General features: G+C 53.2%; 1 protein-coding gene across 6 annotated transcripts in view; it reads right to left on the bottom strand.

Annotated features, from left to right (window-relative positions):
- ACTN1 (actinin, alpha 1) overlaps positions 1–10,408 on the bottom strand; it is an 81,658-nt gene extending 71,250 nt beyond the window's left edge. For 4 of the 6 annotated variants that reach the window (XM_015287257.4, XM_015287258.4, NM_204127.2 and 1 more), the window contains exon 1: positions 10,148–10,408. In XM_015287257.4, coding sequence (XP_015142743.1) covers positions 10,148–10,255 — 108 coding nt within the window. In that variant the 5' untranslated portion in view covers positions 10,256–10,408. Of the gene's footprint in view, positions 1–9,883; positions 9,952–10,147 lie in introns of those variants that run through there. The other 2 variants (XM_046941335.1, XM_046941336.1) reach the window with 1 other exon arrangement.
- Between the last annotated feature and the right edge of the window lie 2,619 nt (positions 10,409–13,027).

The following is a 13,027-nucleotide window of genomic DNA, read 5'->3' as shown; positions in this document are numbered from 1 at the left end:
CTAGCATTAAGTATTGCTTATTACACCTCCACTGCTGCCAGCAGCCTCACGCTCTTTGGCAGGACTTGTGATGAGAAGGCTCCTGGCTGACAGAGAGGCAGCAGATCACCACGTGCCAGCGGCAACCACTGCGCGAAGCCCAGATTCCTCTCACATGACAGGAGTGAGCCTCGTGCCTCCCTGCGCTGCTTCGGGCAGATCAAGGAGCCAAGAAGCTGGTGCTAAGCAAGGACCCAGTAGATCAAGAAGCCTCAAAGCATTCACAGCTTCTGCCAAAGCAACCTTGAGGGCTTGCTGGCTCACCTGCACGGGGTCCCACCAGCTGTGAGAAACCCCATAGCACCAGCTTCATGCCGGCACCACCCCACCCCTTCCCAGACCTTCAGTGGTCACTGCCTCTTGCAGCACAGCAGGCAAAAGTTGTTCCAAGCCCTGCAAGCTGCGAAGGGTATTAGGCTTCAAGTGTTTTACTTACTGTAAGCAGTTCACTAATTACATTAGTAATGATTGGATTATGGCCAGTTAACAGCTTTAAAGAAACAAGACATTATAGGAGGAGGAGGGAAATATTGCTCAAGGTCTGAGCTGAAAGCCTCTGTCAGATTTCAGCAGTCCACCCATGCAAGGCATTAGGAGCTGGCTGGGTCAGGCCATTTGCAACAGGCTCCAACTGCAAGGCATGGTGTAACGTGTCACTAAACGATAGGCTGACGCACTAAAATTATTAGTGTTGCAGGAGGTGTGCTCACAGGAACAGACAGTTCCGGTCTCACTCGCTGCCTCCACCAGCTCCAGCGTCTCCAAGTGAGCAGGCCCAGAAGCCAGGCTGCAGACAGGCGTGCACATGCTGCTCTGCTGAGACAGTACCATGCCTGTGATGCTTTGTTTCAGTATGCAGCGCTGTGACTACAGGCATTTTAGATACTCTTTAGCAGAGGTCCAATAGCTCCAACCAAGCAGCCGGATGCAAACATCCACAGTATCAGGTGCCAGAAGCATTCATCAGAAACAGCAGCTAGAAATCTCCTTTCCCTAGCCATTTTTGCCAGCGCTGGAAGGACCACGTTAATTCCTTAATCTCTCCAGTTCCTAAAAGTTCATACGAGGCATGTGCGGGCCTTGCCCAATGAGAGCTGAACCCTTCTGTCCTCACTACTGTCCTCCCCTCTCTACCCAGCCCTGGCAGAGCAGGCTCTCGTGTCACCCACAGCCGCCCCCAGTGCTGCCCACCCACCCCGAGTGCCTCCTCAGCACCCTCCTGCCTACTGCTCAGTCTCCTCCTCCCTGCAGAGATCTTTGGCTGAGTGTTGGCAGAAACTTGGTTTGGTGTTGCTGGCCGGAGGGTGAGGATTTCTGGCAAGAACAAACAGCAGAGCTGGGCATCCTGCCCAGGGTGAGTTCACACTTGGCTCCCCACAGCTGGAAATAGTCTCATCTCTGGCCAGCATTCCCCAATGGCCCAACAAAGCCCAAGGAAACAGCAGGTTTCCATGCACTGGCCATTTGGTGGCAAGCCGGTGTGTGTTGATGAACATACCCCTGCGCTGCCTGCACCCAGCCTGCTCCACACAGAGCAGCCACGTGTGAGCAGCACTGTCAGAGGGCACACAGTGAACAGGCACACTGCTGCCTGCGAGGTGGTGTAAGGCCATGCACAACCAAGAGTGATGCTTCCTGCACAGATGCTCTTTCTTCTACACAGCAACACCTCAGGCAGAGCCAGAAGGAGGGCGAGGGCTCAAACAAGTGTGTTCCTGCACCTTTCTGCCCGGTGCACTCCCGCAGCAGGGCTGCCACGCTCCCCTCCCTCCTCAGAGATCTCCTCATCTCCCAAACCAGATAAAACATGTAGGAAACTCACCTGGAAGCATGAACACATTTAAAGAGCTGCAACTGCTTTTGGCTGCAAGCAAAATTTTCCTACGGAAATTAAGTATTTTCCGTTGTGATAAAACCTGGCACAGACATGGTCTAAGCAGCTATAAACAAAGTGCCTTTTCTTTTACATTGTTCAGTTGAGAAATACACTTACTTGCTTTTTTGTGGACTCAGGTTTTTTTTTTTTTAATTTATTTAAGTTTCTTCAAGTTTTCTTGGGGCCAAGCAGATTTACTGAGGGCTACGTTAAAATACCCAGAGGGGATGGCAGGTAAGCACACTGTGCAGCAGAAGAAACTGCCACTGCAGAACGCAGGAACCCAGCCAGGGAGCTCAGCCCTGGGCAGGCACGTTACTTTCCATGATGAAGGAAAGTGCTTTGCTGGGTGCAGACACCATACATGGATCTCTCTCTGCCTCATCTCTTGGAGGCCTTTACAGGCGAGCTCCTGGACCAAGGATGTAACGGCACAACTTCCATTTACAGCAGCAGCAAGTTACTGCTCAGCAGCATACGCTGCAGGGAGCAGCCACAAGTGCCCTGACTGCCTGATGCAAAGGCCATGGAAAACCAGAGTCCTTCCGCAGCTGCCAACTGGCCATGGATCAGCACCTCTGTAGGATGGGAGGGAGAGTTGTCCTTAGAGTTGTAAAAGGAAGCATGAATTTTCTGTACGAAAACTCTCCAGCACAGCAGCAATCCAGCATTCGGTTCATGAAAGGAATGGAACAAACAGCCCATCCACAGCATGCTGCTTGGCAGAGAGATGAAAGATTTTGCAAGAGTCCCCTTAAAAATGAGGTCTAAGCATGGGATGTGCGTGCAGAGCCTGTTTGTGCTGCCCTGAAGGACAGCAGTGACTCTCAGAGCCAGGCCTTTCTGCTCAACAACCACCCACCATCAGGTCTGAGGGCTTAGATTAAATTTCCAGGCCAACTTCTTTCACTATCTTGAGTCCCTCCTCACCCAGCAGCACCACTCAGCTATGAGATGGCTATATAGTCAAACTAACAGCTAAAGCAGCAGCTAGCTGGTACAATTCATCCTGCCTTCCCACTGACCGTGTAGGCCATCCAGGAGGATGAGGAACAAGTTGCTACAGTTTCCCCTGCAGCATCATCTGCCTACAAACTACCCACATTGTCCTGCTCCCATAAGACTGGGCAGAAGTGCTGGATCTGGAGCATTCGAAGGCTTACTTGAAATTGCTCCAATGCAAACAACAGGAGACATAGTGAGACTCATGTCAGTGGTGTCCACTGTAGTGAGTGTTCATAGCCAAGGCATGGCCTTTTCACCTGCCAGCATATCCCATTCACAGCAGAATTTCAAATCCAATGCAATGGAAAGGCCACACCACAGGGATGAACACATTTCCAGGAGGCTTTCAGTCCATGCAGATAGAACAACAGTGAGCCATCTGAATGAGAGACCAAAATCCTTACTGTTTAATCATGCATAACCCAGTCCTGTCATTGGAAACTGTTTCAGTGTACTGACAGCAAAGACTCTGCACATCCTTGATCATGCTGTAGTGCTTCCAAAACAGCAACACACACAGAAGAGAGAACGACCGCAGGTGAAAGTACCAGGTCAGCTGCAGCACTGGCACAAGGGCTGCCTTGCAAAGGCCCAACATAGGCCTTACCGGTAGGATGCATGCATTGCCAGCTGAGCAGGAAGGACACGACAGGAAACCAAAGTAGGAACAAAACGGTTCTGCTTTACTGTCCGATAGGGTGCTAAGAGGTTAAAACTGGCAGCGGGCCATACCACAAACATCCTATTGGCCAAGTTGTTGCTCTGATGCATTGAGGAATGACAGCAGGGAAGATGACAGCGGAGAACAGGAAGCTAGCTCATATACTAATCATATTAATGCTACTGGGTTCACTCACTTCAGCATTTTTGGGGTTGGCCCACAAATTCCTCGGCTGTGCCTCAAGGATCTGGGAGACTGTTCAGAACCAGGCAAGACTGATGTACGGTACAGGAGAGGTCAAAATGCAGTGGTGGACAGTCCAGCAGATGTAGGGAACAGACTGTGTGGTATGATGTGTGTCAGACTGAAGGTCCTGCTGCTGACAAACCTATCTCATACTCTGCACCAATTTACCCAACGGATCCAAGTTCCACGTAATGTTCTTCAGCCCTGATATCCCAGAAACAGAGCAAACCTTAGGCTCAGAGTCATCTTTTTTTAGAGGGATTTCTTGTTAAGATCACAGTTTTTCCACCGAGCAGCTGCCAAGCACACTACATCCATGCCTCCCCCTTAACAGAGATCAGCTACAGTTCTGAGAGATGGGAGGCCTTTACACTGCAGTACAGGATTTGCAGAAGTCATGCTAAGCATGCTCCTTATGGTAATCATCACATTTCTAATAGCCACACATGGCAAGAAATCAGTTTTTTTTATACACAAATGTAGAGTAAGTTCTGTTACACTCTGTTTCACATCCTCCCTCTCTGACACCACTGTACTAAATGCCACTAGAAATCACAGCAATATATCCAACAAGCCCTGGGGTAAACACATTATAAGTCCACTCCACTCTATTTGCTGTACTTTAGCAGCTCCCCAGGGTTTCCCAAGACAGAGTTCCAGTTTCTTTTCCACAGCAACTGCTTTTCGTGCCTTACCATCAGCAGGAGCGTAGCCATCCCCTGCTAGCAGAACTGTGCCCCAGGGAATGGCTGAGGTGTCAGAGACAGCAGTGATAATGCACAGGCAGCTGGAAGCACTTTCAGTCGTCCTCCTTTGCACCTCATGCTAAGTTTCACCTTCTCTGTCACCTCTATTTGTGCCAGCCTTAAGAACTCTGGTCCAAAGTCTTAAGTGGGTCCCAAGGAGGCTGCAGAGAAAAGCACAGAGGCTTAGAGCCTGGCTGGGAAGGCTGACTAAACGCTGCTGCTCCTCCGGTTTGAAATGCATGGGATGTGGTGGGCTGTGAAATTGCATCTTACATGCAAAGAGCAAAATGCCTACAGCAAGAGCAACTGGGGCTCGTTACAATTGATGGTGGTCACTTCAGTATCACTAAGAGCAGGCAGCATTCACCTGGGGCTTCTGAGAATGTGATGCAAGTGCTCATGAAAGCCAAACACTTACAGCAGATTCGCTGATGCACATTCTTGCAACTACGCTTGATTTTCATAGCAAGGGAATGCCACCCCACACAGAAGCACCCATTTCCCTTTAAAGGGACAAGTTCTCACTAGACAGCCAAGAAAACTGAAGTTCCAGACAGCCAAGAAAACTGCCAGAGACGGTCTCTGCGGCACGCTAGCAGAGCAGATGCCCCAAGCTACACCAGGCAGCACCACAAGTGGTCAAGGAGGAAAACAACGTCAGCACCTCAGGGCTCTGCACCAACGGCTTCAACTCCAAATCACACGCACAAGAATTTAAACCCATGGCCTGAAGCGGCCAGCAAGAAGTTACTCAGACAGACACATTTTACATCAGTGGGATGGTAGCTGGATGCCTTTGAGGTATTTCACCCTCCCCTAGAGGATAAGGAGTACAAGCAGTTCAATCCAGTTTGGTGAGCATCTCTTCACACCTGCGGCTCTTTGGGATCAAAGAACATGCAGTCTTCTTTTTAACCCATGCCTGTTTGCTCCTCAGTTTTTCCCTTATCAAGATGCCGAATAGCTGGTAAGTCACTGCAAAGCCTGCATCCCTCCTGCATCAGGAGGCTACGATGAATAATAACATTCCTGTCAAAAACCCACAAACCTCACTTCCTGATGAAACCTGATCAGAGAGAGCAGGAGGAAGCTCCCACACTCAGGGCAAAGCAGCTGATCTACAGAGCCAGATATTTCCAGAGACCCCCTACAGCAACTTCTGAGCTTCGTGTTTTAAGAGCAAGTATTTGGCAACAAGCTACCTACGTTAAACAGCAAAAGCTTGATCTGAAATAACAGATACCTGGTGACCTATACTGCCTGCCTGTATGACTGTAAAACAGCAGCTGAGAGAGCAGCCTTAAACATTTTGCCATTCTGCTTCCGCACTGGTATCAGTCTGTGCTAAACGAGGCATGGAGAATCCCTCTGTGCATCAGGACCAGCATTCCTACAGCACACTCCACAGAGACCAGAGGTCCATTCCTCACCATGACCCATCTATTATGATCAGCATCACTCGCACAGAGGGAGCCCAGGGGCCAGAGCTGTATATTCATCAACAATACGTATTTACTTCACTGCTGAAGCTGTGGTGGGACTGCAAGGGACATGAGCAAGCAACAGACAACGTGCGGTATCACACCTCCACGTGTGCCCACAGCAGAACCACAGCTGCCCAGCAATGCAGGCACCCTTCTCCAAGCAGCCTGTCTGGAAGGGAGGACACTCAAACCGAGGGGAAATGAAGCAGTGACTGCAACATCTACGTTTTGTCAGCTATTAGTCACACTCGTATCACTTGGTATGAGCCTGTTACGAGCAGGCCTGGAGGTGGGGTGTTTCCACCAGGGACCTGGGCTATGTTTAACGAGCATTTTCTATCCTTAACAACCAGATGCTGAGGCGATCAGCACAGCAAAATTCAAATCATAACAAGAGCAGCAAGACCTGCTGGATGCAGGCACAGCAGGGCCACGAGAGCCATAGCTTTTTGTACTCATGTGCATCTTCGGGCTATCTCACACAGAGAGGCTTGGGAAACAGTCGTTTGCTTGGGGGAATTCCAGCAATTGCAAGAATAACTATACTTAGCACTCCTGGAGGGCAGAAGAGGTGCTCCCGAACACTGCGCTATCATTGCTTCAGTAGCTGTGTAAACCTGAATGCTTCAGCTCTGCCAAGCAACAGTATCATTTACCGATACATCGGCACAGAAGCGCCAACCTGCAGAGGCAGAGCAGCACTGGATAGACACAAGGCACGTTTATTTCACTGGTATTTTAAAGAAAAGCATTCCCACCATTCCTTACAGCACTGAAGTCGTATATGGCTGTCTTCTACATGCTGCGAACAAACACTACTTCCTACTCACGTTGCCAAGTCAGCAGCTGTCAAGTCAAAAAGCAATTCAGCATTTAAAGGGGATTTTTGCCCCTCAGCTCTGCAATTTGGGCATGTTATTTCAGGTCAGATTTTAAAAGAAACCCTACACAGGGTGTACCCTGAGCAGCCAAGTCCAACAAATGAGTGCACAGCAGAACCGGGAGTCCCCCCACACTGTGAAACCCCAGACAGTGGGTCCCAGCAGCGTTAGTATCACTCCTGTGCTGTCCCCTCCACATTTCAAGCACTACTCCAGACAGCCAAGGCTGCTGTACCCACCCCTCAGTGCAGGCAGCGAAGCTACTGAGAGCTCAGAAACTCATCCTCCTTGCAGCATAATGCTCCTGTTGAGCACATTACTAAAACACATTATCAGCAGTTCTTCCTGCTTCTGAGGCCTGCCACGAGCTCCACTGAGCCTATGAGGCTGAGGGACAGAGAGCCGGATTCAATTCTTCTCTGAGCAACATCCCCAGCCTGTCTGCTTCCCAACCTCAATTGATCCCAGCTGCACAAGGCAGGCAGGGTTGCACAGCAGCAGCGATCCCCAGCCTGCAGGGCCTCACCAACCTGGGACGTGACTGGCTGGACTGAGACAGGCAGCGAAGCTCAGTTGCTTCCCACAGACATCTGCTCTCTGGCTGACCAGAAGTGCCACCACTTTGGAGATAATACACCTACTCTCAGACAGTTCCAAGCACCCAAGTTTCAGAGCGCCTCACTGGTTGGCATCGGTGAAATTATAATATTACAATAATCTGGGAGAACTTAAATCCCCACACAGACAGATTTCCTCACATCTCTTTCCTCACATCTCTTTCCCCGTATGGAAGCTTTGGGGTCTACTGTTTTTAAGACTGGAAACAGAGCCTCACTCATAGGGAAGCCGTGGGTCTTCTGTGTGCAGGCAGCGAAACATCAGCATTCTCCCATCAATACAGGCCCCTGATTGATGGCAGCGCTGAAACAGGGACAGCAATTTCTAAGAACTTATTGTCCAAACACCTATTTATGTGGGCAGAAAAATCCCATCTAAGTTCAAGATTCATAAACAGCAGAATTAAGCTTACAAAACAGTATCTCAGTACTCTTCCGAAGCAATTTTCTTCTTCTCGAAACTCACTGCTCTTTTATTTCAGACAGGCAGGCTTTCAGAATTTCTCTAGCTGTTCCTTGGATGGAGAAGAACCTACGACACATCAGCCTACTAGAACAGCCCAAGTCTGAGCCAGAGAGAGCCAATAGGAACACTTGGGAGGCACAGATCTCTACAATTCCCTTTGGTAAGCCATCCATCACAAGCACAAACAAACATGTAACCATAATTACTGCAGCAATTTAATTTTGCTGGCAAGAAGCGTTACTAAACTGCAGTGTGCCCGGTGGGTACTGTTAGCTCCCCATCCTCAGAAGGAGGCAAACGCCAAGGCCCCAGCAGGGCTTTTGGTTGCATTCAGAGGAGAGGAGCAGCACCTTCAACAGCCCCATCGGCGGCCCCTCAGAGGGAAGGGCTATCCAGCCAGACCCCACCTTCCTACCCACAGGCACTGGAGGGATGGGCCGTGATCAAGCTACAGATTTGCATCCACCACAGAACAGCTTCAAAGGGAGAAGCATCCCAGTGACCACACTGCAAAAGAAACAGCGTTCAACAAGCCAGAGAAGGACACTCTGCCCACCACGTTCACTGACAGCGGATGACCATCAAAAGAAAGTGGCTTGGATTATTTCAGAGTACACACGTGAATACCTTTAAAGTCTCCCCTGGCTTTCCCCCTCTGCACAAGTAACCCAATACAGTGGCTCTCTGTCCCCCTCTTGTGATAGGATCAAGAGGACTGAACATCTCCTGGAAGGAGGGAAGTAAAAGAAAACACGGCCTTTGAGGCATGTACCACTAGTGTTTTGGGACCAAAGGTTTGACACCTGCTTCCAACAATCACATCAGTGTCCCTCTCCACATAAAATACTCTCACCGCCCTCACCATCCCACAAAGGGGGAAAGCCCTTCCGTACAACACCCATTTTCCCTTGCAGGTTGCGATCAACAACCGCCCATCGCGACCTGGGCTCCACGAGCTGCTCCCGGCTGCATGGACCAGACACGGGGACAGCTGGAGATACAGGTCATGGGGAGGACTAGAGATACGGGCTGCGGCCAGGCAGCTTTCTTGGAAAGAACTTCCTTCCCAAAAGGGGCAGAACTGGGTTGGCAGATGAGCCACCCAGTGCTTGAACCCGACGGAGACCACATTCTTCTCTTTCTTCTTCGCTGAAACATAAGCTCACGCACCGTGAGCTCTTTCTCCATTAAACGCCCTTGTTTGCATGTTTCATTCTTACACTGTCTCCCCTCACCGTGCAAGTCTCCCCAAGCGAGGAAACCGCTGACAGTCGCTCTATGGCTCTCCCCTCCAATTAACTCATCGGGCTCCAGGGGAAAGCCTTCCCAGCAGCAGCTGTGGTGGCTACAGACAAGAGAACCTGAAAATCCTCAGTCTGAAAGCCGAGGAGCGTGCTGGAGAACGGCAAGGAGAGGTGCCGGAGAAAGAGAGCCTTCTCAGCGGCAGCGCCTCCCCTCCGCTTGCTCCCAGGAGCACACCGTACACCTTTAGTATTTCACGCGCTCCCGAGCGCTCCGTGCCCCCAGCAGGGCGGTGCGGGGCTCGGGGCGCACACCTGCATCCCGGACGGCCGGGAGCAGCGCGGGCGCGGGGGAGGAGCGGGGGCGCGCTCGCCCCAGGTGCCCTCGCCGCGGCCGCGCTCCGCTCCGCGTACGGTGCCGCCGGAGCGCTGCCCGACGGAGCGGCCGCGACGGAAACGTTTCGGGGCTCGGGATTGCCGAGCGGACTAACGCGGGATGCTTCGGGCTTACAGGAGGGGGGGGAGGATAAAATAACGAGGGAAAGGAGCGAGGCTGCAACTCCGCCGAGCTCCCTCCCCGCCACCACCCGCAAGTTTAAAAAAAAAAGGGCCGAATGTTACCATTTTTGGACATGAGCTCCGCGCAAGCCCTGCCCTACCCCACACCATTCAAACGGCAGGCGAGGCACCCTCCCGCCGCCGGAGCCTCCCGGGAGCGGCCGCCCCGCCGCCGCCGCCCCTCCCGGCCCCCGGCCGCCCCCCGCCGCCCCAGGGCGCACCTGCGGCCCCGGCCCGCCCGAGGGGGGGCGGCGGGCGGGGGTTACGGGGCGGCCCCGCTCGGCACCTGCCCGCCCGGCCGCGCTAAGGGGCCCGCGCGCCGCGCACCTTCCGCTGCTGCTTCTCCCAAGCCGGGTCGAGGAGCAGGTCCCGGTCCCAGTCCTCCTCCGGCTGCATGTAATCGTTGGTCTGCTGCGGGTCGTAGTGATGATCCATGGCGGCACCCCGTCTGTCTGTCTCCCCGTCCGTTTGTCTGTCCGGCTATCCGCACGCGCGCACGCTCTCCCCGTCCCGTCCCGGCGCTACCCGCTGTGCCCGGCCCGCGGCCGCTCACCCCGAGCAGGCGGCGGCGGCGCCCGCTCCCTCCCCTCAGCTTCAGCCGCGGGGACGAGCCGAGCCTCTCGCCCGCCCCCGCCCGACTCTCATTGGCCGTCTCCCGGCGACGGCGCCCCGGTCATTGCTCTCCCTACTCGTCCGTCACGACCTGCGGCCGCTACCATTGGCGGGCTGAGGATGCCCCGCCCCGCCCCCGGCGGCCTCCCCCGCGGCGGCGGTGGCCGCGGGCTCGGCGTGAGGGAAGGCGGCAGAGCGGCTCGCGCCGAGCGCGGTGCGGGGCGGCGTCCGTGGGAGCGGCAGAGGGGGAAATGGCGCCTGCGGGCCGTCGGGCGGGAGCGGGACCCGCAGCAAGGACGAGAGCAGCCGGACCCGGAGCGAGCCTGCGCTCTGCCCCGCGGCACGGGCGGCTGCACGGCGGTCCCTGCGGAGCTCCCCCACCCTCGTGGTTTGAGGGCGCGTAGTTGGGTTACTTTTCACACCTCCCCAGACGCGCCGAGAGCTGCCGCTCAGTATGCTCAGCACCGCGGAGGTCCAAATCCTGAGGCGTACAGCGCCCGTCTGTGATGCGGATTCCCGCGCGTTCCTGGGAGCTGTGCTGTCCCACAGTCACGGCGTGCCTGCTTACCTGGGCAACCTCCCTACAGCTCTGTAGGGCTACCAGCAGAGCGACGCTTCTAATCACCAACACCGGCAGCCCTATACGTTTGTCCCCGTCACTCCTTGCAAAGGACGGATGGTTTAATGCACGGTGTCAGTGCAATAAAACGCATAGGCATCAAGAACGGCGGTGTTCCTTGTGTATTATTGGAGCCTCTCCTCGTCAGCTCCCCTTTCCACTTCCTGATCTTCAGTTCCCGACATGGGCTTCTGGGAAATACTTTAATTTTTCACTCTTTATCCCGATTTCTTTCAAGGGCTCCGTAACAAAACTGGAAGTGTTCTTGGCCAGAGTTTGTGAACTTACGGGCAGTGGCTGGGGGCTGAAAGAGAAATAATGCTCTAAAGTCGGGCACGTCCCCGGATCCGCTTGGCACTGCGCCCCTGTGAGGAGAACCAGCCCTGCAAAAGGGAGCAGAAGAGCTCACAGAGGGAGAGTGTTGCACAGCAGCAACAGGAACAGCGGAAACCGGTGCCTGTAGTCACAGCCGTACTCTGCTTTCCCTCATTTAGTCCCCTTTAGTCCCCTGAAGTTCTGCTCTGTACAGGACTGCTGCTGACTTCCTTGGGCATCATTCAAACAGGTCTCCAGCAAGGTCCTTCTCATCCAACGAAGGGGGAGGGCTGTTGCTCAAGCAGCGGGCAGAGCCACTGTGGGAACAGCTGGCCCTACACCCCACTTCTCCCGCCTGCAGCACACGAGAAGAGGAAGGAGCCAAGGGCATTTCTGGTTACCGTCTGCTGCTCTTTTGCCTTGTGCTTAGCACATTAGCAACAGGTCACGAGCTTCCCTGGGGAGATACCTGCTTGCTCGCAAAGAACACGCAGAAGCTTCTGTAAGGAGGCCCAGCAGGTGGGCCAAGGCACTGCACAACAATGCACGAGGCTGCATGGAAGCTGTCTTTTATTCTGGGAAGCCTCGCAGCCAAGTTTCAGCATTTGTATTCTGCAGACAATTCAAAAACCTTGTTGCTCTGGGATTTAGCACTTAAATCTGATCGGCTCATTGCGGGGGGACGCCCGGTGCCCAAAGCTTGGGTACAACTTGTGATTTTAAGGAGTACCGCAGGATGACGGTGTCCATGCTGGTCATCCAGGGATAGCAAGGAGTAAGGCAAAAGAGGAACAAGCAAGGCACGGATGCTGCGTTTTGGAGGAAAGGAAGAAGGGGCCTAAATGAAACCCTTATGTACAAAACTTCTTCATACTGGGAACGTGTGTCATTCTGTGACCATGTGTGACTGTTGTATACTTACTTGCCTTTGCTTCCTCCCTTCTGCTCTGAAGAGGAGGATGTTTACTGTTCAGGCGTGCATAGGAGCATCACATGTGAGCCAAACCTGCTTATCTCAGGCAGCTGCTGAGCTGGTGCTGGACAGGGATGCCGAGGGTAGAATCAGACAGATAGTACCTGACCTATGGAGCCTATGGTTTGGGCACAGTTGTCCTGTACTGAGGGCAAGTCTTCATGGGCTCGGTTGCTCAGACCTTTTGGTTTTCTGTCAGAAAGGATGTCCCATTTCATGGTCCTGGCACAGTTCTTCTGCGTGGCGCAAATATAAGTGCAACAAACCTGGCCACGGAGCGAGCAGGACAGGATTTGGAGGGAAGTGCAGTGAAGTCCTGTGGAAGGGAGCAGCAGCATGATGGCAGCAGGAAGACAAGTGCAGGGATTAGCCTCTTTCCAGCTCACCCTCACAGAAAGTCTTTTCTCATGAGAGAATCGCTGACCTCTCATTATTTAGCCTCAGCTTAAAAGCTTCACTTAAAATCCCTTCCCTTTGCTTTGATGTTCTCTGTAATTGTGGGTCTGCAATCTTCTAGAACAAAGCATGAAAACAGCAGTGCTCCCCTACCTGCAGCTGTGTCGGAGCAGTGGTCCCTTCAGGCTGCTTTCTGGGGAACACCTTTCTGCCCAGAGCTGGGGATGACCTTCCTGGCAGGCTCCAGCAAGTGCAGAAAACTACAGAGGGCAATGGATGGCAGAAATGTGAT

This window comes from Gallus gallus, chromosome 5, assembly GCF_016699485.2.
Source record: "Gallus gallus isolate bGalGal1 chromosome 5, bGalGal1.mat.broiler.GRCg7b, whole genome shotgun sequence".
NCBI lineage: Eukaryota > Metazoa > Chordata > Aves > Galliformes > Phasianidae > Gallus > Gallus gallus.
This window is presented reverse-complemented; position numbering and strand designations above follow the sequence as displayed.